General features: G+C 40.7%; 1 protein-coding gene across 4 annotated transcripts in view; it reads right to left on the bottom strand.

Annotated features, from left to right (window-relative positions):
• The window catches only part of caskin1 (CASK interacting protein 1), a 740,245-nt gene that overhangs the window by 36,784 nt on the left and 677,947 nt on the right, over positions 1–25,514 (bottom strand). For 3 of the 4 annotated variants that reach the window (XM_063059322.1, XM_063059323.1, XM_063059325.1), the window contains one exon: positions 5,477–5,587. The exons of the other annotated variant lie outside the window; for it this stretch is intronic. In XM_063059322.1, coding sequence (XP_062915392.1) covers positions 5,477–5,587 — 111 coding nt within the window. The remainder of the gene's footprint in view (positions 1–5,476; positions 5,588–25,514) is intronic. 4 annotated transcript variants of the gene reach the window in all.

Below are 25,514 nucleotides of genomic sequence, written 5' to 3'. Positions count from 1 at the left end.
TGGCCAGCATTCAGCTTGCTAGGAAGTGGGGTTTTCATAACTTCCTTTACCTTCTCTAGGTTGTGGGTGGGTTTTCGGAAGGAGAAGGAATGCATGAAAAATGACATTGAATTCCCAACTTCATATCCTCCCTTGAAATAGATTTTAGGTTAGTATATTGGAAGAGGTGAATGCCCTGCTCAATGGTTCCAGACTTCTACTGACAAAGACTTCGGCAGACTCATGTCTAGAGATCATGGGGCAACTTATGAATTTTCAGTTTATGTCTATATTGAACTTCATCCTCTGTTAAGTACATTAAGTGTGTGATATAGTGATATGTGTACATTGAATACAGGTTTAACTGATATTAGCAGAAGTCAGTTTCAGAAGTAGAGTTCAGTGAATTCTCACCACTATATTGCTCACTTAGTGCATACTTTAGAAGATGAATATCCATGTTATAGGCCAGTTAAAATGTCTGATGCAAGGCTACCTTTCACATAGTCCCAATTCCCAAGACCCACAAGAAAAGCAGACTTATTTGCCAATACAGCTATTGAAGCTCGTCCAAAACTGACTTGAATATAAAGAAAAATCAGCTGGTGTGTAAAATTTCCATGGTACCTGTTAAATATCCTAATGGATGGATTAGGTTAGATTTTTTTCCCCCACAATCTTGAATTGGTAGTTTGGAAAACCTAGAGCCCTCTCTAAAACTTTTATATGGTCTCTCAGATTTATATAAAATCTTTCAGGTTTGGGGCTAGCTTTGATGATGGTTTTGCATGGTATAATAAATTACCTCAATGAATCAGAGATTTAGGACTTTCTAATTCCCTTTCCTTTAGAGTGGAGCTTTGGATCAGTTAATGAAAAAGAGATTTTTTTTATGGTCAGCTAATTGAATGCTGCACGTTATTAGAATCTCTCACCTTTGGGGGAGTTAAGCCTGGCTTAGAATGCCTTGTCCCTGAGGCTGCACGCCTCCTGTCGACTGAGCTGGTGCCAAGGTTGAGGAGAAGTCCATCACGTGCTCAACATTCATCCTCCTTCTTAGCTGAAGGAGGCTGAATGGAGACGGGAGCCTTTGAGAGGAAAAATGGGGAAAGATCAGGGGTAAAATGTGAAGGAAAGAAGGATGAGCATAGAGTCTTCTGTAGGGTCAATGCCCAAATAAGGTTTGTCTATAGGATTGAATGGAGACATCATAGGCCAATTCCGCCAACCTTCTGCCCTGGATTTAATTTCATATAACCTTAAGCACATATGATATTCTCCTACAGCTTCCAATAACTCTTCAATTATTTTCAGCAACTTTAGATGTTTGACTATTTCTCTGATCAGATACCGTTGCCTATCCTGCACTGTTGCAGTTCAATGCGTTAATCATTGGAAAACTATTAACATGTTCTGGAAAGCATCAATGACAAACTCCAGGCTTCAGACACCTTCCATCCAATATGCAGAGTAATTCCCAACACTAATTCATACAAACTTTCATTGGCACAAAACCAGAAGGCTTTTGGCCAACCCAGAGTTGTCTTTTAATTGCCAGATGATATCATCATGGTTTCTGATGTATAAAATATAATGGGAAACCAATGAAATACCAAAAGCTTTTTGTTTAATGATTTGTGTATAATTTCTTTGTGGTCAGTCTTTACTTTCATTAAATTAATGGGAGAATTAATGACTGTATTTAATACCAGTAATTTGGGAAGGAAGCTAGGTCATTGACTAATTTTATTTGTTAGGGTCCATTCCTAACTCTCTCTGAGCTGAGTGATTGGCTTTCAGAGAGAAGTTGCGAGACAACCATATTGTTGTGTACTTTTGTTTTGCTTTTCCATTTGCTTTTAACCATGTAACTGGAACTAGAACTGGAAATGTTAAGAATTTGAAATAAGCAATACATTTTATGAAAGAATTTGATTTTCGAGGCCATTGGGCATGAAATAAAAAATAGTGGAATTGGAAGAATTTGTGTCACTGTAACTAGCCTGTGGAGTTTGCTGCTTTGATGGTGGCAGACACCAATGAGTGCCTGTCAATCTGCATGAATCAGCATGTCAGAGAGAGGTTTGAGGAAAAATAGGATGTAAACGTGTTGGATTAAGTAGCAGTAAATAATAGGCAATTTGTTATGTATGGATTGATGGTGGCTAAGCATTTGGAGAGAGAGGTCCAAATGGATCAAAATTCCAGCAGTTTGTGAAGAAAGTAACTCACTTCAATTCTCTGTCTCACTCACATTAAGACTTAAGGAACAATACCTCTCCTTCCAAACAGGTACATTATACCATTCTGGATTCAACAGTGAACTCAACAGTTTCAGATCATCAGCAATTCCAATATTTTAATTCCAGATTTCCAAGCTCCCTTTAATAATTTCAGATAATTGTTCTGCATTTGCTCTTTGTCTAGACTGTTGTCACCTTGCATAACCATTCTTTTGCCATTTAATCTCCCCTGCCTTCCATTCTGTCAGAGTTTACATTTTGTTCTCTTCTTCCCTCCAATATTTCAGTGTATCTTAAAACCTACCCCTAACTATTCCCAATATTGATAAAATTTCATTGACCTGAATCATTAACTTTTTTTCTCTCCACATCACATGACTTTTCTGTTTTCGTTGTTGGCCTGAAATAACTTGGAAAACATACCTGAGAACGATGGCAGTTTTCTTCCTAATGAACAATATGGGCTTTTACTGGGTTTTTATTCCAGGCTTATTTAATTTAATTACCAAGGGCACCATGGTAATGCAGTAGTTAGTGTGAAGCTATTATAGCTCAGTGTGTCAGAATTCACTGTCTGTAAGGAGTTTGTACGTTCTCCCTGTGAAAGTGTGGGTTTCTTCTGGGTGCTCCAGTGCCACAGTCCAAGGACGTATTGGTTAATAGGATAATTGGTCAATGTAAATTGCTCTGTGATTAGGCTAGTGCTAAATAGGTGGGTTGTTGGATTGCGCATCTTGTTCCACGATATATTTCTAAATAAGATAAAATAAATTAGTTGAAATTCAATTCCTCAACATCTTTGGTGGGATTTGAATTCAGATGTCTAGCCTGAAGTGGTGTTGGGTAAATTGAAGGGATTAAAGGCAGATAAATCCCCAGGGCCAGATGGTCTGCATCCCAGAGCGCTTAAGGAAGTAGCCCAAGAAATAGTGGATGCATTAGTGATAATTTTTCAAAACTCGTTAGATTCTGGACTAGTTCCTGAGGATTGGAGGGTTGCTAATGTAACCCCACTTTTTAAAAAAGGAGGGAGAGAGAAACCGGGGAATTATAGACCGGTTAGCCTAACGTTGGTGGTGGGGAAACTGCTGGAGTCAGTTATCAAAGATGTGATAACAACACATTTGGAAAGTGGTGAAATCATCGGACAAAGTCAGCATGAATTTGTGAAAGGAAAATCATGTCTGACGAATCTCATAGAATTTTTTGAGGATGTAACTAGTAGAGTGGATAGAGGAGAACCAGTGGATGTGGTATATTTGGATTTTCAAAAAGCTTTTGACAAGGTCCCACACAGGAGATTAGTGTGCAAACTTAAAGCACACGGTATTGGGGGTAAGGTATTGATGTGGATAGAGAATTGGTTAGCAGACAGGAAGCAAAGAGTGGGAATAAACGGGACCTTTTCAGAATGGCAGGCAGTGACTAGTGGGGTACCGCAAGGCTCAGTGCTGGGACCCCAGTTGTTTACAATATATATTAATGACTTGGATGAGGGAATTAAATGCAGCATCTCCAAGTTTGCGGATGACACGAAGCTGGGTGGCAGTGTTAGCTGTGAGGAGGTTGCTAAGAGGATGCAGGGTGATTTGGATAGGTTGGGTGAGTGGGCAAATTCATGGCAGATGCAATTTAATGTGGATAAATGTGAAGTTATCCACTTTGGTGGCAAAAATAGGAAAACAGATTATTATCTGAATGGTGGCAGATTAGCAAAAAAGGGGAGGTGCAACGAGACCTGGGAGTCATTATACACCAGTCATTGAAAGTGGGCATGCAGGTACAGCAGGCGGTGAAAAAGGCGAATGGTATGCTGGCATTTATAGCGAGAGGATTCAAGTACAGGAGCAGGGAGGTACTACTACAGTTGTACAAGGCCTTGGTGAGACCACACCTGGAGTATTGTGTGCAGTTTTGGTCCCCTAATCTGAGGAAAGACATCCTTGCCATAGAGGGAGTACAAAGAAGGTTCACCAGATTGATTCCTGGGATGGCAGGACTTTCATATGAAGAAAGACTGGATGAACTGGGCTTGTACTCGTTGGAATTTAGAAGATTGAGGGGGGATCTGATTGAAACGTATAAAATCCTAAAGGAATTGGACAGGCTAGATGCAGGAAGATTGTTCCCGATGTTGGGGAAGTCCAGAACGAGGGGTCACAGTCTGAAGATAAAGGGGAAACCTTTTAGGACCGAGATTAGGAAAAACTTCTTCACACATAGAGTGGTGAATCTGTGGAATTCTCTGCTACAGGAAACAGTTGAGGCCAGTTCATTGGCTATATTTAAGAGGGAGTTAGATATGGCCCTTGTGGCTACTGGGATCAGGGGGTATGGAGGGAAGGCTGGTGCAGGGTTCTGAGTTGGATGATCAGCCATGATCATAATAAATGGTGGTGCAGGCTTGAAGGGCCGAATGGCCTACTCCTGCACCTATTTTCTATGTTTCTATGACTTAATCACTACACTATCATACCAAAATCTACCATTCTTCGTATTATCCTTTAAATTGTGTTTTTCTTTTTTTTAATGGATATATAATCATGTAATCATAATTGCCAACCTAGAGATAATAAAAATTTGGACATTCTTAATGATAAGAAAATGGACAAAAGCAATAAATTTCATGAAAGAACTTTATTTTTGATTTGCAGGCCAATAATGCTAGATTCAAATGCAATGGAATTGGGAGAATCTGTGAATAGCCTGTGGAGTTGACAGTCACTGGCAGAGACCAATAAGTGTCCATCAATCTGCATGAATGTTAGGAAAGAGCTTGAGAGAAAATAGGATGTAAAATTATGTAGCAGTCAATGATATAATTTATGACAAAAGAACTGCATCAAGAATCAAAAAGTCATCTTCAGTACAATTACATACAGGTAAATGAATTAATGCTGGGAACTGGATATTGTTTCTTTAGCATCTTATGGTGTGTGGAGCCCGTAGTTTCCCCTGGAACTGTTCAGGAACAGCTTTCGGTTCAAGCACTTTCACTATTCAGGTGATACACAATGAGTTTGCAGTTGAGTACTTCTCATATAGCGTCTAATGCGCAAACTTTGATGTGCACATTAGTGGATAAGCATTAATAAGTTTGTATGAAATGGTTTTGTCTGCCATTTTAGCCAATTCACCATTGCTTAGAGATGAGGCAAAGCAATTTTGTTCAAACACATGCAGTATTTGGAGGCCAATGTCATACAAAGGCACCTCACTCAGTCACTTTTACCTCCTGCTGTTTGCAGACTTACCTCAGGGGTCATGCGGCTGATAGTTGGAATGTCATAGCCAGCATTGATAAAGTTAGCAGCATACTGCTGGAGTTGAAATTCACTAAGCCAGTTAAAAACTGTCTCTGGGTTCTGGATAAAGGAATGCAAAAGAAATGGAATGGGAACAGGTTAGAATTCAGTGGCAAAAATCTAACCTTAAGATGTCACATCCTCCAGGAATCTGGAGGTTGTTAAGTCTTCAACAGTAATGCTGAATTATTTTACAGCAGCATATGATATCGCGGAAGGAAATGGTCAGACACAGAACACTACTGAGCCAACTAAATGGAGGGATGGGTTGACATGATGCAGCCACACTTGACAATCGTGACCATCTATTACATCTTGAAAATTGTCTATTGCAAAGTTAAATTGCTAGTAAGGATCCCATCCCTATTTGGTAATCCCTTGGCACCAAATGGGAAAAAGAGTCCCATCATGATCACTCTTACTAGGTAGTCCTTCAGAGACAAAGACATAGATACAAAATGCTGGAAGAATTCAGAAGGTCAGACAGCATCTACGGAAATGAATAGACACTTGACATTTTGGGCCAAGACTCTTCTTTAGGATGAAGAGGGAAGGGGGAAAATGCTAGAATAAAAAAGTTGGGGGGAGGGGAAGAAGGCGAGCTGGAAGGTGAAAGATGAAGCCAGGTGGGTGGGAAAGGTCAAGAAGGGAGAAGAAGGAATCTGATAGGAGAGGAGAGTGGACCCAGAGGCAGGTGAGAAGAGGTAAAAGGTCAAAGTGGGGAATAGAGGAGGAGAGGGGAATTAATTTACCAGAAGGAAAATTCGATATGCATGCCATTAGGTTGAAGGGTGCCTAGATTGGATATAAGGTGTTGCTGCTCCACGGACCTATACGTTGGAATGGGAATGAGAGTTAAAATATTTGGCTATCGGGAAGTCTCGCATATGGCAAATGGTGTGGAGTTGCTCGACAAAACTGTCCCCCAATTTATGACGGGTCTCACCAATGTAGAGGAGGCCGCATCAGGAGCACTGGACACAATTGAGGACTCAAGGATGAAGGTGTCTGTGTGAGAATTCTTTAAACATCACACACCAGTTGCCACACAGTTCTCTCCCCCTCCCCTAGCTGCCTTGTTCAATTGACAACTACCCTCAATGGTTTCCCTCAGCTCCTTACTTCAGCTCAACCCTTTTCCTTGCAATTGTTTTGTTATTCCTCTCTTTTTCTGCTCTCTGGCATCTTGTAACCTTGCAATCCTCAACTCTCTTGCTGTTGACCTCTGGCTATCTCCTAGAGTGAGACTACCTCAGATTACCACAGATTGCCCTCTCTGGCTCTGGTTCTCAGTTTCTGGTCATCTTCCCCACTGACCAAAGCCTATGGCCTAATCCAGACTTCCCTCCTAACTCCTCAGCTGCCCGCCACCACCCAGAACTGCCTGACAGCGACAGTTTGAGGCTTGCTGATACTCTGTGGATGGCCTGGTGACTTCCTATGTGCTACTCTGAAACCACCTCCAAAACCTGCAGGCTCTATTGCTTAGAGGGATAAGAAAACACCACAACTTCCATGATTCCCTCTATGTCTAAATCATTCCTTTGGCACATATGCATGGAATTTCTTTCAGAAATTTTCTTTTCTAGGGCTACACAAATACTTAAAGTCATCTTTAAGTAATGCTGGTTGCAGTTGCTCTCTTCTCTCCTATCAAATTCCTTCTTCTTCAGCCCTTTGCCTTTTTCACCTATCACCTGCCAGCTTCTCACTTCATTCCCCTCCTCCACTCACCTACCTCGCCCCCCCGCCCCCAACATGGCTTCATCTATCACCTTCTTCCCCTCCCCCCACCTTCTTATTCTGGCTTCTTGACCATTTCTTTCCTGTGCTGGTCAAGGGTCTTGGCTCAAAATGTTGACACTTTATTCCTTGTCGTAGATGCTGCCTGACCTGCTAAATTCCTCCAGTATTTTGCATGCAGTATGAAGCTTCGTTGTTTGAACAGCAGGCCCACATAAATGCATAAGTTGATGTTGCTGGACTGGCAGTAATTCAAGTTCTTGTGGTAAAGAAACAAAGCTGGTACGAAACCCACAATGATGACCCACAAAATACAGTAATTTAGAATTTAGTCGACTTGTGTTCCAGTAGAATTCAGTGTTCCAGGCACATCAAGCAAATTGTCAAAGCTAGTAAAATTTCACTGATGACCCACAAAGTAAAGTAATTTAGAATTCAGCTTGTTGGTTGTTCCTCCAGCCACAGCAAGCAAAATGCTAAAGCTAGTAAAATTTCAACATTCTCAAGTATGAATAGACTATTTGTAAGAAAAAAAATCTGTAATATATTCATTGTGCATGTGGTCCAGTTATGATCTCCGGAAAGCCATCTCATGGGCGAAGTGGCAATTCTGGACCAAATTTGAATTAACGAAGGATGCTCAGCAGTTGTGGCAGGGCTTGATTGCGAGCTTAATGCCTTCTGTGCTCGCTTTCACTGTCAGAACATGGAGGACTCATCACGAACTCCCACACCCCCAATGATCCTGTGATTTCAGCCTCTGAGGTTGATGTGCAAGCAGCCTTCAGGAAGGTGAACCCACTAAAGACGTCCTGCCCAGACAGGGTACCTGGTTAAGTACTAAACAACCGTGCTGATAAACTGGCTGGAGTATTCACTATCTTCAGCCTTCGCTTCGCCAGTCTGAGGTACCATCTGCTTCAAGCAGGCGTCAGCTATACCGGTGCCCAAGAAGAGCATGGTGACCTGCTCAATGATTATCACGCAATAGCACTTACATCCACAGTGATGAAGTGTTTTGAGAGGTTGGTGATGAAACATATCAGCTCCTGCCTGAGAAGTGAATTGGATCAGCTCCAATTTGCCTACCAGAGCAATTGATCCACAGCAGATGCCATCTAATTGGCTCTTCACTCAACCCGAGAACATCTGGACAGCAAAGATGCATACATCAGGATAGTCTTTACTGACTACATCTCAGCATTCAATACCATCAACCCCTCAAAACCAATCAATAAGCTCCAAGACTTTGGCCTCAATACCTCCTTGTGCAATTGGATTCTTAATTTTCTCACTTGCAGACCTCTGCCAGTTGGATTGGGAACGATATCTCCTCCACAATCTCCATCAGCACAGGTACACCACAGGGCTGTGGGCTTAGCCCCCTGCTCTACTCACTTTATACTTATGACTCTCTGCTTCATAGTATGCACAGTATGCAGTTTCACTGCCTGGTATGGAAACACCAATGCCCTTGAATGGAAAATTCTACAACAAGTAGTGGATACAGCCCAGTCAATCACAGGTAATACCCTCCCCACTGTTGAGCACATCTACATGACATGTTGTTGCTGGAAAGCAGCACCTATCACCAGGGACCCCACCACCCAGATCATGCTCTCTTCTTGCTGCTGCCATCAGGAAGGAGGTACAGGAGCCTCAGGACTCAAACCACTAGGTTCAGGAATAGTTACTACCCCTTAACTATTGGGCTCTTGAATCAATGGTGATTACTTCACTCAACTCCACTTGCCCCATCATTGAAATGTTCCCATTGATTCTGCTATGGTTATTATTCTATAGATTTATTGAGTATGTCCACAGGAAAATGAACCTCATGGTTGTATGTGGTGATATATATGTACTTTGATAATTAATTTACTTTGAATTTTGAACCTGCTTTTTCCTATTTATTTATTTTCAAAATTTAAATCTCTGTTTAATGAGCTTCAAACAGATATTGTACAACTCTACAGTGGTTAAACAGAATGCAAGAATGTCATTCAGGAAACAAGAACAATTAGGGGAATTCAGAGGCCAAATATAAGGTCTAATAGAACCTGTGGGTAATTTGAAGAAGGGAGGAGACAGGGGAAAAAAAACAAGGGTGCTTTGAAAAGAAGGTTGTTGGTTTGGAGATAATGGAAGAAGAAGCAACAAAGGGAATTAACTTGGTGGTGATGAATCTATAAACTCTTCATGCTTGTTGTTAGTGGTGCAATTTAGGGATGTGGTAGAGGAGTTTAGAAAATGGCAGTATAAATTCTAGGCACATTGTTTTATAGTTGAAATTTGTAGCCATCACGAAACAAATGATTGATATACAAATTTCCATTCTCTGCTGGTTAACTTGGTAAAAGCAATGCCCACTTTGGAAATGAGCATAAGTATTGGTTCACCACGGAAGTGATCAAGAGTATGGATCACTTCCTGGAAATAGTTTTCTGTTGAACTCTATGTTAGGATTCCTTCTTCAATATGATGTAGGCAGTGCACTAGCCACCACTCAGAGACACCTTGAATGTGTGGGACGCAGGAGAAAAGGAGATCACCTGTGTTCTCTCCAGACATTTGATAAATTTGGAAATATTAGCACATTCAGTCCTATACTTACATTTTTAAGAATATTTTAAATGGAAAATGTATTGGCTTCAATGGAAGAAACTTTCAGAAGAGTGTCAACTTGCAAATACAGGTATTGCAATTTTAACGGATAAAATAGAGGACAATTTTTACCCTTAATTAAAACAAGGGCTGAGAAACTCCCCAATCAATCCCCTTTCTCTAATCCCTATTCATTTGAAGAATACAACTCTTTGTTATGAAACCACTATGAATCACAGCTAGTATTCAATACATCTACAAGTTTAGAGTTGCACAAGACTTAACACTTAATACTAGAGAATTAAACTGCAGCACAAAAACAAAACATCTTCGCAATTTCAAAATTCACAGGGACGCATCTGTATGATGAAGATATTCTTGCTGACCTGCCTATTCCACCAGTTGATTGTAGAATCTGTCATCAATAATGATTTAGTGAACATAGATTTCACATAGATTTGGGCAGCTATATCTCAGCACCACTGTCATTTACTGAGAAAGACAGAGTGCTGTCCCCATGAGAACATTACTGTTAAATTGATTAGTCCTCACATTTTCAGTCTGGTTAAGACAAATGCTCAGTATAACCTGTATTTCAAATTCAAACACTAATTTTTACAGAACTTTTTAATTGTGCACCTTGATACACTTAAGAAAATGTGTCTTTGATTATGCTCATTAAATTCACAATGTCAAAGTAGCTGTACTTCATATCATGCTAACAAAATTCAGTTCTCTTGAAATCAAAGGAAACAAGGGTACAAAACTGCTGCTGCTGTCAATTTTGTGTAGTTAGCATTAGTGACAGAGTACAAAATTCTAATCCTGTTTGCGTCAGCTGGTACTTATAGTTCAGAACCAATTTCAAGGTCTTGATCATGTAGTAAAGACTAGTACTGTTAGTGCAATACTAAAGGATTTGCTGCACTTTGAGATGGAAAGTTAGTCTGATCCCTATCTTCCCTCTAAGACACAAAAGATCCCAAGACATTATTTCAAACAAGACCAGGTAGTTCTCCCTGATGCACTAACCCAACTTTTTTCATGCCATCAAGCAACCCGGTCTGATCGGGAATAGCTGCTCTAACCAATGTTTCTAATTAATCCCTCCTGACTGTTCTATCCATTCTATGAAGCCATTCCATGTCATATTTTCCCACCTGAGCCCACGATTATTTGATTTCATTGTTCTAAAGGACCTATTGATTTTACTCTTCAACACATTCAATGACTAAGTACCATTCACCTTTTTAATACAAACTTTCAGAAGGTTCTTAACCTTCTAAGTAAAGATTCTTTTTCACAAAATACTCTGCAGATGCTGGGGTCAAAGCAACACTCACAACACACTGGAGGAACTCAGCAGGTCGGGCAGCATCCGTGGAAATGATCAGTCAACGTTTCTGGCTGGAACCCTTCATCAGGACTGAAGAGGGAAGGGGCAGAGGCCCTATAAAGAAGGTGGAGTGAGGGTGGGAAGGAGAAGGCTGGTAGGTTGGTGACCAGCCTTCTCCTTCCCACCCCTCCTCCCACCTTGTTTATAGGGCCTTTGCCCCTTCCCTCTTCAGTCCTGATGAAGGGTCCTGGCCAGAAACGTTGACTGATCATTTCCACGGATGCTGCCCGACCTGCTGAGTTCCTCCAGTGTGTTGTGAGTAAAGATTCTTCTTCATCCTTGTCCTAGACAACAACCCTTTTCTCCTAAATCTTTGCCCCATGTTCTTGATTATCCAGCCACAGGAAGCAAACTCTCACAGCCATTGTTTCAATGAGATCACACCTCTCATTTTTCTAAATTTCAGCAACTATATTACAAGTTTGTCAATGTCCATTAAAATACCAGTCTCCTGAATCCAGGAAGAAATCTAGTGAACCTATAGTGCACTGCATTCTTTAGATCAAAGCTGCGAACAGGACTCTTGGTCTTGCCAAAGCTCTTTATGTGTACAGTAAGACTTCCTTACTTTTATGTTCCAAATCTGTTGGAATAAAGTGAACCTGTTTATTTAATGCAACATGTAATAGACTTTACAATATACTTATGTTAATCGTTATTAACACATCAAAGGTTTGCTGCCTGTCTACCACTCGGAGATAAGAGTGAATCACAAATAAATCGAAACATTAATTTCTTCCCGATAATTAAAAATTATTTGGGGAAACAAAAGGCTGCAGAACCTAACTTATTTGAAAATGATCTCTAAGCCTCTGCTCAGCTTCATACTTCACTCTTTCCCTTTACAGTCCTTTTAGCAGCTCGGTTAAGCCACTTTTCTTTTGAGGAGAAATTATAAAACAAACAGATTCTAAAAGCGGCAGTGTGGTGGTAAGCAATGCTAAGATGACAATGGGAAATCAAGGTTTCAATTGTTGTCATAGCAACATCTGCACCCACAAGTGGCTGCTTCTGGGAACTCAAGTCACGGATAAAAACCGAAGAAAGGGTGAGTGTATACCATAACAAATTGATGTTACATCACACTTCCTATCAATCCCAGTGGTGAATCTGTAATCTAACAATTGGAATTCATGGCTTTGTTGAATCATTTTCCAAATATACAATGGCAACACATTCGTCTGGTAACTTATAGTTCAGGGAATAACTTGAGGCTTACATAAAACAGTGGAATTCAACCCATCACCAGTTAAAAGGGAACCAAATTGACCACAGTGACCTTAGCGATCAGGTCCATGGCTGTCCTCATGGTTCCCAATGTTGGCTGCACTGGGATGAGGTCAATCTGATTTGCTTTGCTTTTATCAAGACTCCTGATTCGCACAAGGCCATTCTCATTTGTAGTGGTTATGATTTCCTAAAGATTAAAAGGCATGCTATTTAGTGAACTTCATCAGAAGCCAGAGGATCATTTTCATCCAAGGGTGTCAGAAATTGTAGTGAGTTACAAGCAGTTAACATTGTCAGCCACCAATTTTATCTTGGAGGATATGTCTTAGCACTTCACTTTTAACGTTTCTGCATGTGGCACATTTGTTTATCGTACAAATGAAGAGCAAACTCAATTGAAGTTGAAAACACACACATTCTTACACATGAAAAATTGGCAGTATCTGTGGAGATAACATTGAAAAAGGACTAAAGGCTTAATACCTGGTGAGATACAAGCATAATAAATAGTTACAAGAGTATTGGTGAAGTCTACAATTCCAAAGCAGAATCTGAAGACTATAAGTGCAATTATTTCAGTACCCCTCTCTCTCTCAGATACTGCAGAATAGCTGGTATTTCAAACTAACAACTGGTATTTTATTAATGAAGTAAACACTTACAATGCCTGATCAGTATTTCTTATAAATTGATTTGTCTGCTGAAATGTACGCTCTGGAATTTCCAGCAATAAATTATGTCAGAACAACATACAAAGTAATTAGCTTACATGAGTCAATATTTAAATGGTTGCAGGCTATAAACAGCAACAACCAATATTTTGTACTCCAAAGACGAATGCGAATATTTTAATGGATGCAATGGAAGCATAAAGATTAAGTTAAACCATCAAAATATTAAAATGTTCAGAAAGAAGGAAAATATCCTCAGCATGCAAGTCAGAAGCTAACATTGTTAATCTAAGCAACCTCTGCTCCAAAGCCAAATGCAGTCCAGTTTCCAGTTTATGCTCAAACAAATGCAGAATATTGAGTTGGTTGATAAAACATATGTCATAGTCAAATGTGTACACACATGAATGGTTTAGAGAGATGTGGGGCAAATGGGACTAATTTAGATGGACATCTAAGTCGGTACGGAACAGCTGGGTTGAAGGGCTGATTCCATGCTGTCTAACTCTAAGACTAAGCAACTTCAGTATGAGATTTTCACAGACGTAATCTGCAGCAAAGTCACCTCAGTATTAGAGCCTGTTTGAACAACGATGTCATGGGCTTATATACTACTCATGTCATTAGCAGCAATGGTGGAAAGCAGTATGACTTCAAAACAAAGCCCTGGTGAATGGTCAAAGTGTTGGCAGAGAACTGATGTGGCAGTGAGAGATTAGTTGTAGCAAAAGATTCATACTTAAACAAATTCCGTCACGTACCATTAACAAAGAGTATACTGAATATGAAAAACATTCTTTACTTTACTTTACTCTATTGTTGCCAAACAATTGAAACTAGAGCATACAATCATCACAGCGATATTTGATTCTGCGCTTCGCACTCCCTGGAGTACAAATTGATAGTAAATAGTAAAAATTTAAATTATAAATCATAAATAGAAAATAGAAAAGGGAAAGTAAGGTAGTGCAAAAAAAACCGAGAGGCAGGTCCGGATATTTTGAGGGTACGACCCAGATCCGGGTCAGGATCCGTTCAGCAGTCTTATCACGGTTGGAAAGAAGCTGTTCCCAAATCTGGCCGTATGAGTCTTCAAGCTCCTGAGCCTTCTCCCGGAGGGAAGGGGGATGAAAAGTGTGTTGGCTGGGTGGGTCGTGTCCTTGATTATCCTGGCAGCACTGCTCCCACAGCGTGCGGTGTAAAGTGAGTCCAAGGACGGAAGATTGGTTTGTGTGATGTGCTGGGCTGTGTTCACAATCTTCTGCAGCTTCTTCCGGTCTTGGACAGGACAACTTCCATACCAGGTTGTAATGCACCCTAGAAGAATGCTTTCTACGGTGCATCTATAAAAATTAGTGAGGGTTTTAGGGGACAGGCCAAAATTCTTTAGTTTTCTCAGGAAGTAAAGGCACTGGTGGGCCTTCTTGGCAGTGGACTCTGCTTGGTTGGACCAAGTCAGATCATTTGTGACATTGACCCCGAGGAACTTATAGCTTTTGACCTGTTCCACTTGCGCACCACCAATGTAAATGGGGTCGTGCGGTCCGCTACTCCTTCTGAAGTCAACAATCAGTTCCTTCGTCTTGCTGACGTTGAGAGATAGGTTATTGTCTTCGCACCATGCCACCAGGTTCTTAATTTCCTCTCTGTACTCAAACTCATCATTACCCAAGATATGGCCTACAATTGTGGTGTCATCAGCAAATTTATATATTGAGTTTGATGGAAACTTGGCTACACAATCATGGGTGTACAGTGAGTACAGCAGGGGGCTGAGTACACAGCCTTGTGGGACACCGGTGCTCAGAGTGATTGTAGAGGAGAGCTTGTCCCTATTTTTACAGCCTGGGTCCTGTCTGTGAGGAAGTTGAAGATCCAGCTGCAGATCTGAGTGCTAAGGTCCAGGTTCCGTTCATGTACAGTACTGAGGACTTTAGGGCAAACAAATAGGATAAATAATCTTTTTGGTTACAAAGATCAACAAATGAATGGTTGCAGATGACTATATAAGTAGACTGTTGGTCAGAAGGAACGACAATCTACAAATCAGTGAACAGGAATGAGGCAAGAGTGGTGAAACAGACAGAACCAGACTTCTCTTGTGTTGGCAGCAATGGAGGCAGCCATTTTGTGAGACTGTCCTTGCAAGCACCATTTTGTGGTGAACTGATTCTGGCTCCGGGATAACTTAATCAAGGAATTGAATGTGGATACAAGGAGTTTCTGCTGATGATCTGCTAAACCTGAAGCCATTCTCAGATAAGAAGCTGTTTATTATGTAAAATGGTAAGTTTGCAGAAGGAACACCCTGTGACTTAGGCTACGTGCACACTAGACTGGATAATTTTGAAAATGCCGGTTTCGAGTAAAAACGACAGGTGTCCACACCAAGCGTTTTTATCTCCGTCCACATTGGAACGGATATTTGGGCGAATCTCCTCCTACTGGGCATGCGCAGGACACACAGGAAACAAGCAAAGAGGAAACAGTATACTTGGTGCGCGTTTGTCCAGTTATAGACTAGAAAAATATTAAAGGAACTGCTGTTGGCTCTCGTGCAGAAGGACTTAAAACTAAATAAACAACAAATACTGAACTGTATGACCAGCTGACGATGAACATTGAAAAACTGACTAACTCTGTTGCATTAATAAAGCACCTTGTTAAATGTATAAAACATGTCTGCATCAGTGTTATCTTGTATTACCATACAATGTTACATTAGGCTGTTACACATCTAATGTCAGAGAAGTACTTGCATAAATAGGTAAACCACCTCCATACAAGCAAGGACAGAAAACAGGGCAAAGTGAATATACTTATTTATTCAGTAAGCTATGGGTCAAAGTACTTGGTGAGTACATTTCTAACTCTTCTGGCTTCAGTTTCGTTGCCGTCTGTTCTGAAATTGTTAGGTTGTGTGAGGAGTTGCGTTCAAGAAAACAATGAAATGTCGCGCTGCCGCCATCTGTTCCGGCACGTCATGACAGTGTTTTTAAATAGTCAAAAAAGCTCACTTTACAATTTAACTCTCACGCCGTTCACACTGACTGTGCGTTATAACAGCTGCCCCGCAGTGCTTGCGCAGTACCAGCAGAAACAGAAAAAGCATTGTTGTGGTGTTGTCATGACAGCGTTTTAAAATCTCTCCATTTACCCCATCAACACTACAATGCGCAACAATCGTTTTCAAATTTACACACTCTGGAGAGTGTTTCAGAAAAGCTCTGTTTTCAGGGGATGAAAACACCATTTCAATGTGAACCGAGGGTCAAAACGAAGAGAAAAAGCTTTGTTTTCAAAATTATCCGGCGTAGTGTTGACATAGCCTCAGTCATTTGGGTTTAGTACTTGGCTGACCTGGTTGAACTGATTTCAACCATTCTGAGTTGTATGGAACAAAAGGCATTACCTAGGTCACAAGGCTGAAGGGAGAACCTGAAAGCAATATTGCATGTAGCCTTTGGCTATATCCCATGGAAAGCTGACCAGGTCAGTCAGATGACCTTGAACCAACCAAACTGCAACATCACAATTGATCTGATAAAGGAAAGGAATAAGGATGAAGAATTTTGAGAGAACAGGCGGCGGCAACTCTTTGGAGACCACCAATCACTGAAGTGGATGACCCCATTTAAGAAATGTGGAGATTACATCAGGTTCAAGAAAAATGTCTGGGCACAGATTCTATTTCTCCGGTATTACATTTTCTCTTCATTGACTGTTCATGGAGGGCCAGGGAAAGCTTACTCAGGTATTCAGTTATGTATATTCACATGCTTGAGAACTGAGCTAATTAAGGTACTTACCAGCAAATACAGACATTCTCTGTGCCTAAATGATCATTACTGTTGAGGATTAATACTAGAGTGTTAATCTTTGTAACATGACCAATATCATTAGGGAATGGTTGGCTAGGAAAGGTGAAGCTATATTGGAGTGAATTTCTCAGCAAGAATGCTTTGAATTCACACATAGACATACTATGCAGAAATGGTGCATATGGTTAGTACAGGGTGAACTGCCTATATTCATATCAAGTCACGTATGAAACCAACCTACTGGAAGCCTCAGCCGGTTCCACGTCCATTCCAGGTGGAGGAAGGGTGGGATAAATGAGAACAGAATGGAGATTTTGTAGAGACAACATCAGGATGACTGTGCAAAACCTAAAGTCCACAAAATTAGTTGGCTGTGTGGTGATCTCGAGGTCATTGACAACAAGAAGTAACTTCCTTCTCTCTTTTTCCATTCTCCATTCTGGTTACCCTCTCACCCTTTTTCTTCCCCTCACCTGCCCATCACCTCCCTCTGGTTTGCCTCCTCTTTCCCTTCCTCCATGGATGACTGTCCTCACCAATCACATTCCTTCTTCTTATCCCCTTTATTTCTTCTACCTATCCCCTCCCAGCTTCTTACTTTATACCCCCTCCCCCACCAACCACCCTTCCTCTACACTTGGTCTCACCTATCACCTGCCAGCTTGTACTCCATCCCCTCCCCCTCCGGCTTCTGCCCCCTTCCTTTCCAGTCCTGATGAAGGGTCTTGGCCTGAAATGACGACTGCTTGTTACCCTCTTTAGATGCTGGCTGACTTCCTCCAGCATTTTCTGTCTGTTGCTGAAGATCGCCAGCATCTGTAGAGTCTCCTATGTCTATTGAGCAACCTCTGTCCATTTCCAAAGATCTACAAGCAGAATTGGCAGAAGCCAAATTTCATCAAACTAGATCTGTCATGAATATATCTATCGATGAATGTAGAATATGAAGAATTATCCAGCAATCGTTATACTTGCATAAAATCACTTTGTGATTTGAAATCAACAATGAAAAATTTTCACTGCAGCGGACAAGATGCTCCAAGATTGTCTATGCAATCAAAATTACATACTAATAGCCAAAAGTACTAAAGAGCGACTCTGAATACTGAAAGTGTTCTGACTGACAGGAGAACAGAATATAATGCTCAAAGTAACCAATTATTTGTTCGTTCTAAAGTAAATTTATCTTGGACTGAACGTGAATGCAAATGGTTTGCAACGGGTCAAAAAAAAACGTGGAAGCAATTCCAAAGGTGATGAAATCTGAAAAAAAAGTAAAATTTACATTCTACATGATATACACGATGCAGTTCTGTGCAAGATTTTGTCAGATGGTGCAACAGTCCTGACACCATTACATCAGTTAGTGTCAAAACATAAGAAACAGAATTGGCAATAGGCACACAGCTTATGCAATAATTACATAATTTAATTGCGTTTCCAGCACTTTCTGAGAATATGATTTCAAGGTAGACAGAGGAAAGAATTCAAGCATCTAGTCCAAGCCTCCTTGATGAAATATAGCATGTCCATCTATTCGAAAAGTACTGAAGAGTATAGAGTACAACAGCCTGTGATGGGTAGTATGCATATCAAACTCATCACATCGACATATATACATCCCATTTCCTTCCACTCCCTGTCACTTCATACGTCTGCCCAAGTGCCCCTTAAATGTTGCTGTCATATCTACTTCCCCCACTTCTTATGGCAACACTTTCCAGGCACCTACCATTCTCTGTGTACAAGAGACTTGCATTACAAATCCCCTTTAAACTTTTGCCCTCTTATCTTAAACTTATGCCTTCCAATCTTTGACATTTCCAACCTGGGGAAAAAGCACATTTGATGCTTTATCAGTTATGGTGTGGAAGAAGGTTTTAGGGACATTATATCTCCACAATGTCTGGCAATAGGTAGGCCACAGCTGGAGTAGTGTATATAATTCTGGTCCTCATGTTATAAGAAAATAAATGATTGTACCTGGGAGAATGCAGAGAGACTTATGAGGATTTTAATAAGTTTGGAGATTTGTGGCTTTGTGGCAAGTTTGAGTAAACTAAAGTTGAGGAAGAGGGGTTAAGATGAAGAAAAAAAACGAGAGCTTGGATAGAGTAAATACAAACGTTTGTAAGAAGGATATACTTCTCTCTGCCTAAGTGTCCAAAAATTGAAAGTATTTTTAAAATAATTGGTCAAAGAATTAGAAAGGAAAAGGAGGAAAATAGTTTTTGCTAGACTGAGATCTGTGTCTGAGCTCACTGACTACAAGGGAGGAAGAAGCTAATGCTCTCATCTTAATTAAAAAGCACTTGGCAGAGTACTTGAAGAAATGGGACCTGCAGGACTAGAAACCTTGCAATGGGTTGGTAGATGAAATGTTCTGCTTTAAAGTTTTCATTTTTATTTCTCAGGATACAATTGTATTTACTTCAGCTAAATCTTGAGGAGGGATTTGAGAGGTGAAATCGTTGGCCATGATGGATTTAGAAAACATCAAACCCAATTGGGTCAAGGACAGTGGAAGTAGACAGATCAATTGTCTTTGTTCCTGTCATGTGCTTGGAGATGGAGTCTGTCTTTTTGTGGAACTGTTTTACACCCTCTATATTGTGAGATGAAGTTTAGATTATGAAGACATGTAGTCCCCTTTTATTGTCATTTAGTAATGCATGCATTAAGAAATGATACATTATTTCCTCCGGTGTGATATCACAAAACACAGGACAGACAAAGACTGGAAGAACTGACAAAACCACATAATTATAACATATAGTTACAACAGTGCAACAATACCATACTTGATGAAGAAGTCCATGAGCACAGTAAAGTTCAAAGTCTCTCAAGTGTCCCACATCTCACGTAGATGGGAGAAGGAAGAAGAACTCTCCCTGCCATGCCGACCACAATCCGACTCTGAGTCATCCGAAAACTTCGAGCTCTGATCAGCTCTCCGACACCGAGTACTGAGCGCCATCTCTGCCGAATGATTTGACCTCCTTCTCAGTCGCCAAAAACAGGCAAGGCCGGGGATTTTGAGGCGTACCCTCCGAAAGATTCCCGACCACTCAGTAACGACAGCAGCGAACGGGCGTTTCAGAAATTTCTCCAGATGTTCCTCTGTGCTTTCACATCCATCTCCATCAAATCAGAATTGTCCACAGCCCCTATTTAACAGATATGATATCATTTTTCACCGGAGAGCTGCGCATGCGTGGTGCACTGCCATCTTCTCCTCCCGCTGATGTTGCTTGGCTTTCTGTGTTTTAAAGTAGACACAGTGGTGCTTCAGGTAATTTGCTGAACTAGAGATAATTTCCAAAGGAGAAATTATTTATGAGGTGTACTTTGATATAATATAACATGCAGGTTTGTGAATGCTGGGGTCTGTGCCTGCCTGGAGTGATTTGAAGAGAACAAAGAGCCATAAATTACTGACTGTCACTTGCTGGGAAGAGGGCAGTAAGTGGATGCTGGCCTACCGCAGAGCCAATGAAAAGGCATTAAAGATCAGACATATGACCTACAGCCAAAGACACTGGAATGCAATATTTGGATTGGTAAGGAATGAGTGTAAAAGTGGACACTTCGAGTGTGCTAACAGCAATAACTCTCTCAAGAGACTCACTATCGCGAGGAAGAACCCCTACACCATGAGCTGGGATAAGAAAGGATTGACTATCTGGCCAAGGGAGATCCCTATTTCAGTGTTATAAATCGGAAAAGTTGTCTGAGGGGACAGTACAATTCATGTTCCAAGTTGTTGGCCTGGGGACAACATAGTTACATTGTTGTTTGTGCAGAGACAATAAAGTGCAAACTTTGATTAATTACGAGTTGCGTAGTGAATTTCCTAACCTAGATCTGCTGATGAATAGAGGTAAAAAATAGAAATGCACAATGCAAGTATTAAGTTAAACAACTTGATAAAGTCCCTGTGCTAATCCTACATTTGAAAATGAGATATTGTAATAATAGTTTCAATAGTGTGATTACTTAAGTATGATGTTCTCCTAAGGGGTTATCTACTGGTGGGTTCTCTGGTGGCTGAAGATGATGATCTGGGATCTATATATTCTATCCTTAATGCAGAATGCTCATAGGTGACTTTGTTTAACATGGGGTGGCTGATGCACGGCCAGCTACCACACAGTCCTTGACAGATCAGGATCAGGGTCCAGTGGCGTGGAATGCAAGGTGACTGGGGACCCCTCACTGCTGCAGCCTTCCTCCGCCTTTGTTGTGATGTGTCACCATCTCCCGTGTTGAGGTCTTGGTTGGGTTGCTCACTTGTCTGGAGCCTCCCCCTTGACATTACCACCATGGGAGACCCCAGCAGGAGCTAAACTCCAGGCAGCATCGCTCTTGGGATCTCAGGAACTCTCAAGCCTCTCCACCGTGACAAGGTGATGATTCTCAGAGAAGACGTTGCCAACATTTTTAACAGTGACTAAACTCACAACAATTTTTCAGAGTTGGGGAGTTTCAGTATATAGTTCCAAAAGATATCTTATAAAAATAGAGTATCGATTCAGAAGTGCACGTGGAGATTCTGGAGGAGAATGTTGAAGTGATCATGACTGCATTTCAGGTGTTGATGTATTAGTGTGAGAAGGGAACAATCCTGGACTGAATCAATAAATGAACCCCGCTCAAGTCAAGCAGTGGATACAAGATCAGGAATTCCTTTGAGAAGATCAAAGAGATAGGGAAGACCTAAAAATACATCAGCAAATGGTGTGAACATGTGAATCACCTTTTTCAACAAAGAGAAAGCAGTGTGGGTTTAAATTAATGTATGGTGATGAAATGTGGAGTTGAGAGAGAGAGGGGTTGATGAGTGATGGGATGCGTTACTGATCCTTTGGTAGTTCTCTGTGTATCTTCATATTGGCAATTATCCCTACAGCGTGGTCAGTGTAACAAGGCACAGAGATATGACATACCACCATTATGCGCACGTTCAGGAGCGAATGCTCAAGTTCAGGAGTGTTCAATTTTTCCTACTCTGCTCATGAGATGTGAACAATGTTGGCATGTCCAGCCTCTATTATCCTTTCCCTCCCGTCTGCAAAGCCATTTCAAAGAGCAATAGATTGCTGACCACATTGCTCTTGCGTCTGGAGTCACACGCTCAGTATACAGACTTAAGGACATTAGTAAACTAGTTGTAACACGTATGCAAAATAGTAGTTTCCTTTACCAATACTTCTAAATTTGCTGATTTTATTTAGTTCAAAAATTCCATAGTTGCCATGGTGCAATTCAAATTCACATTTCCAGACAAATAGTCCTTGACTTTGGATGCAAATCTGGTAACTTCATCGCTATATGACTGTGTGTGTGTTTGTGTGTACACACACGGATATATGCGTGCAGGTGTGTGCATATATGTGTCCAGTGTAGTCTTGCTCTCTCTCCCGTTCCCTTTCTTCTATTTCTCATTGATTGCTGTTCTATTCGCCTTCCAGTGTGGGCAGAGGACCTTCCTCCAGGCTGTTAATTAATTCCTTTCTACAAACACTGACTGCCTCATTGAACGCTCTGATATTTTTCTGTTTTCTGTAGAGGAAATTCAGAGTCCAGGTACTCATTTCATCTCAGTAATAGCCCAGGTACAACTATTCCATGACTTTTCTCCCCCACCTCCCAACAACTCTCCCCTTTCCGGTACTACATTTTGATCACGAACAGATAGGCAATGGGCTTTTATACTTGAGGCAAAGGATCTTCTGAAATGCAATCAAAGACTATTGGCTCTACATCATTCAAAATACATTTACCCCTCTCGGACGGTCCATGTTAACTGGAACTGGAGCCATGGTGGGTCAGGGGCAGGAAAAAGGTTAATAGATTACATTGGACAACAAAGATTTTGCTTCCTGAATACTTTTGGGTGTACCTTATGGCTTTTGGGCTGCTGATCATGAAAATCATCATGAAATTTCCCTTTAATGCACCATTTAAAAATATTTATATTTGTTATTTCAATTCATAATTCATGGAATCATGAAACCATGGTGTGCAAAATGTCACTAAAAATTCATTTTTTGCATTCCTATTTAGAAATCTTCCCTGCAAATCTTGGTGTTGTCAGCGACGAGCATCGTGCAAGGTTTCACCAGGACAGTGTGGTAATGGAGAAACGAGGTATCAGGGCAACTGGAATCGATCAACGATGGTTGATTATTATTGGACACTTAAGCAAGAAGTCTTAAACCCTGAGTCCAAATGAAAATCATCAACAAAACATTTTTAGCTTAGGTGCTCTGTTGTGAACTGTTAGCACCATTATGTAGTTAAACACATTATATTCAATACAAGTTAATTTCTTGTTTCTCCATGTGCCTACGTGATACAATAGTCTGAAATTATGTTTGTGTTCAGCTTGAAATGGTCTATCATAAACAAAAAAAATTTTTGAGTAAGCAAAACTTTTGAAAAAATTTGCTGTCTAATGTTATCTTCGTTCAGGGCAATTTGCATGTCATTTGGATTTATTTATTATTATTATTATTATTTTGTATTTGTGCAGTTTGTCTTCTTTTGCACATGGGTTTTTGTCAGGCTTTGTGTGTTTTTCTGCAATGATTCTACTGCATTTCTTTGTCCTACTGTGATGTGAATGCCTTCAAGAATCTGAACTTGGGTAGTATATGATGACATATACCTACTTTGATAATAAATTTACTTTGAACTTCACAAATTTCTAGCTCTAGTATTATTTGAACTCACAAAACTGTATGGCTAGTTAAGTACTAAATATGACACACATACTGTCATTGGAATATATATATATATATACATGCACACACACACACACACACTGTAATTCAGCTTTTCTCTCTAATATTATGTATTGCATTGTTTTGCTGCCGCAGAGTCTACAAATCTCAGGACATCTGCTGAAACCTGATTCTGATTCTGATTATGCAATAAATATTGCACTTTGGCCTACACGCATGAGCAGATTATTAAAGGACATCCCAGCAAGGAAAATGGAATACTGTTCCAATTATAAACTTCACCTCAGACGGTTGAGGAAGTTTGGTATGGGCCCCCAAATCCTAAGAACTTTCTACAGGGCCAGAATTGAGAGGACCCTGACTGGCTGCATCACTGCCTGGCACAGGAACTGTACTTCCCTCAATCGCAGGACTCTGCAGAGAGTGGTGCGGACAGCCCAGTGCATCTGCAGTTGTGAACTTCCCATGATTCAGGACATTTACAAAGACAGGTGTGAAAAAAGGGTGGAAAGATCACTGGGAACCCGAGTCACCCCAACCACAATCTATTCTAGCTGCTACTATCCGGGAAATGGTACCATGGCATAAAAGCCAGGACCAATAGGCTGTGGGACAGCTTCTTCCACCAGGCCACCAGGCTGATTAAATCACATTGATTTGAATGTACTTCTATGTTGCATTGACTGTTCTATTTATTATAAGTTATAATGAATTACTATGATTGCACGTTTAGACGTAGATGTAATGTAAATATTTTTACTCCTCCTGTATGTGAAGGATGTAAAAAATAAAGTCAGTTCAATTCAACAAGCATGGATTTCCATAGACAACAAGATATTGGTATATGAATACCAATGCCTTAGAACATAAAATCCTACAAAAGGTGGTGGATTTGGCCTAGTAAATCACGAGTAAAGTCCTCCCAACCATTGAGCACATCTACATGAAGTGCTGTCCTAGGAAAGCAGCGTCTGTCATCAAAGTTTCTCTCCACCCAGGCCAGGCTCTTTTCTTGCTGCTGCCGTCAGGCAAAAGGTACAGGTGCCTCAGGACTCAGACCACCACGTTCAAGAACAGTTACTACCCCTCAATCATCAGGCTCTTGAACAAAAGAAGATAAACTCCTCTATTGAAATGTTTCCCACAACCAATGACCTCACTTTAAGGACTTGTTATGTTGTTGTTTCATGCTCTCATTATTTATTCATAGTTTCTTTTGCACAATTTCCTGTCTTCTATGCTCTTGTCCTTTCATTGATCCTGTTTACAGTTACTATTCTATAGATTTGCTGCATCTGCTCGCGGGAAAAATAATCTCATGTATGTACTCAGACAATAACTTTTACTTTGAACTTTGAAGACATTTAAACCTAGGTTAGAGTAAATCTGCTACCAAGAAGCTCCAGGGTTTACATAGCATCACCCTCGAGGAGCCTGTTAACCGTAGTCTCCTTTGCTAGAATGCTGAATATTGTTAGCAAAGCAATCCACCTCTGCAGCATCTCTTCTGAGTCACAGTGAGGTATGGAAGCCAATGAAGGAATGTCACGATCTAAAAAGGGACAGTACAGGAACTGAGGGGTAAGCTTCATTATCTTATTATCTCCTATTTACATGGTAGCTGGATACATCTGTTAAACAGCTACTATGACCTGCCTGTGTGCTCTACAGTCATCGTGTTTAGGGTGATTGGTACATTCAAGATGACAAATTCACCAGGTAAATGTATTCGTTGCACACTCTGCAAGTAGGCAGTTAATAGCTTTAAGTACCTCG

The sequence above is a fragment of the Mobula hypostoma genome, chromosome 9 (assembly GCF_963921235.1).
Source record: "Mobula hypostoma chromosome 9, sMobHyp1.1, whole genome shotgun sequence".
NCBI lineage: Eukaryota > Metazoa > Chordata > Chondrichthyes > Myliobatiformes > Myliobatidae > Mobula > Mobula hypostoma.
The sequence above is the reverse complement of the archived record's forward strand: the minus strand, read 5'-3'. Positions and strand labels throughout refer to the sequence as shown.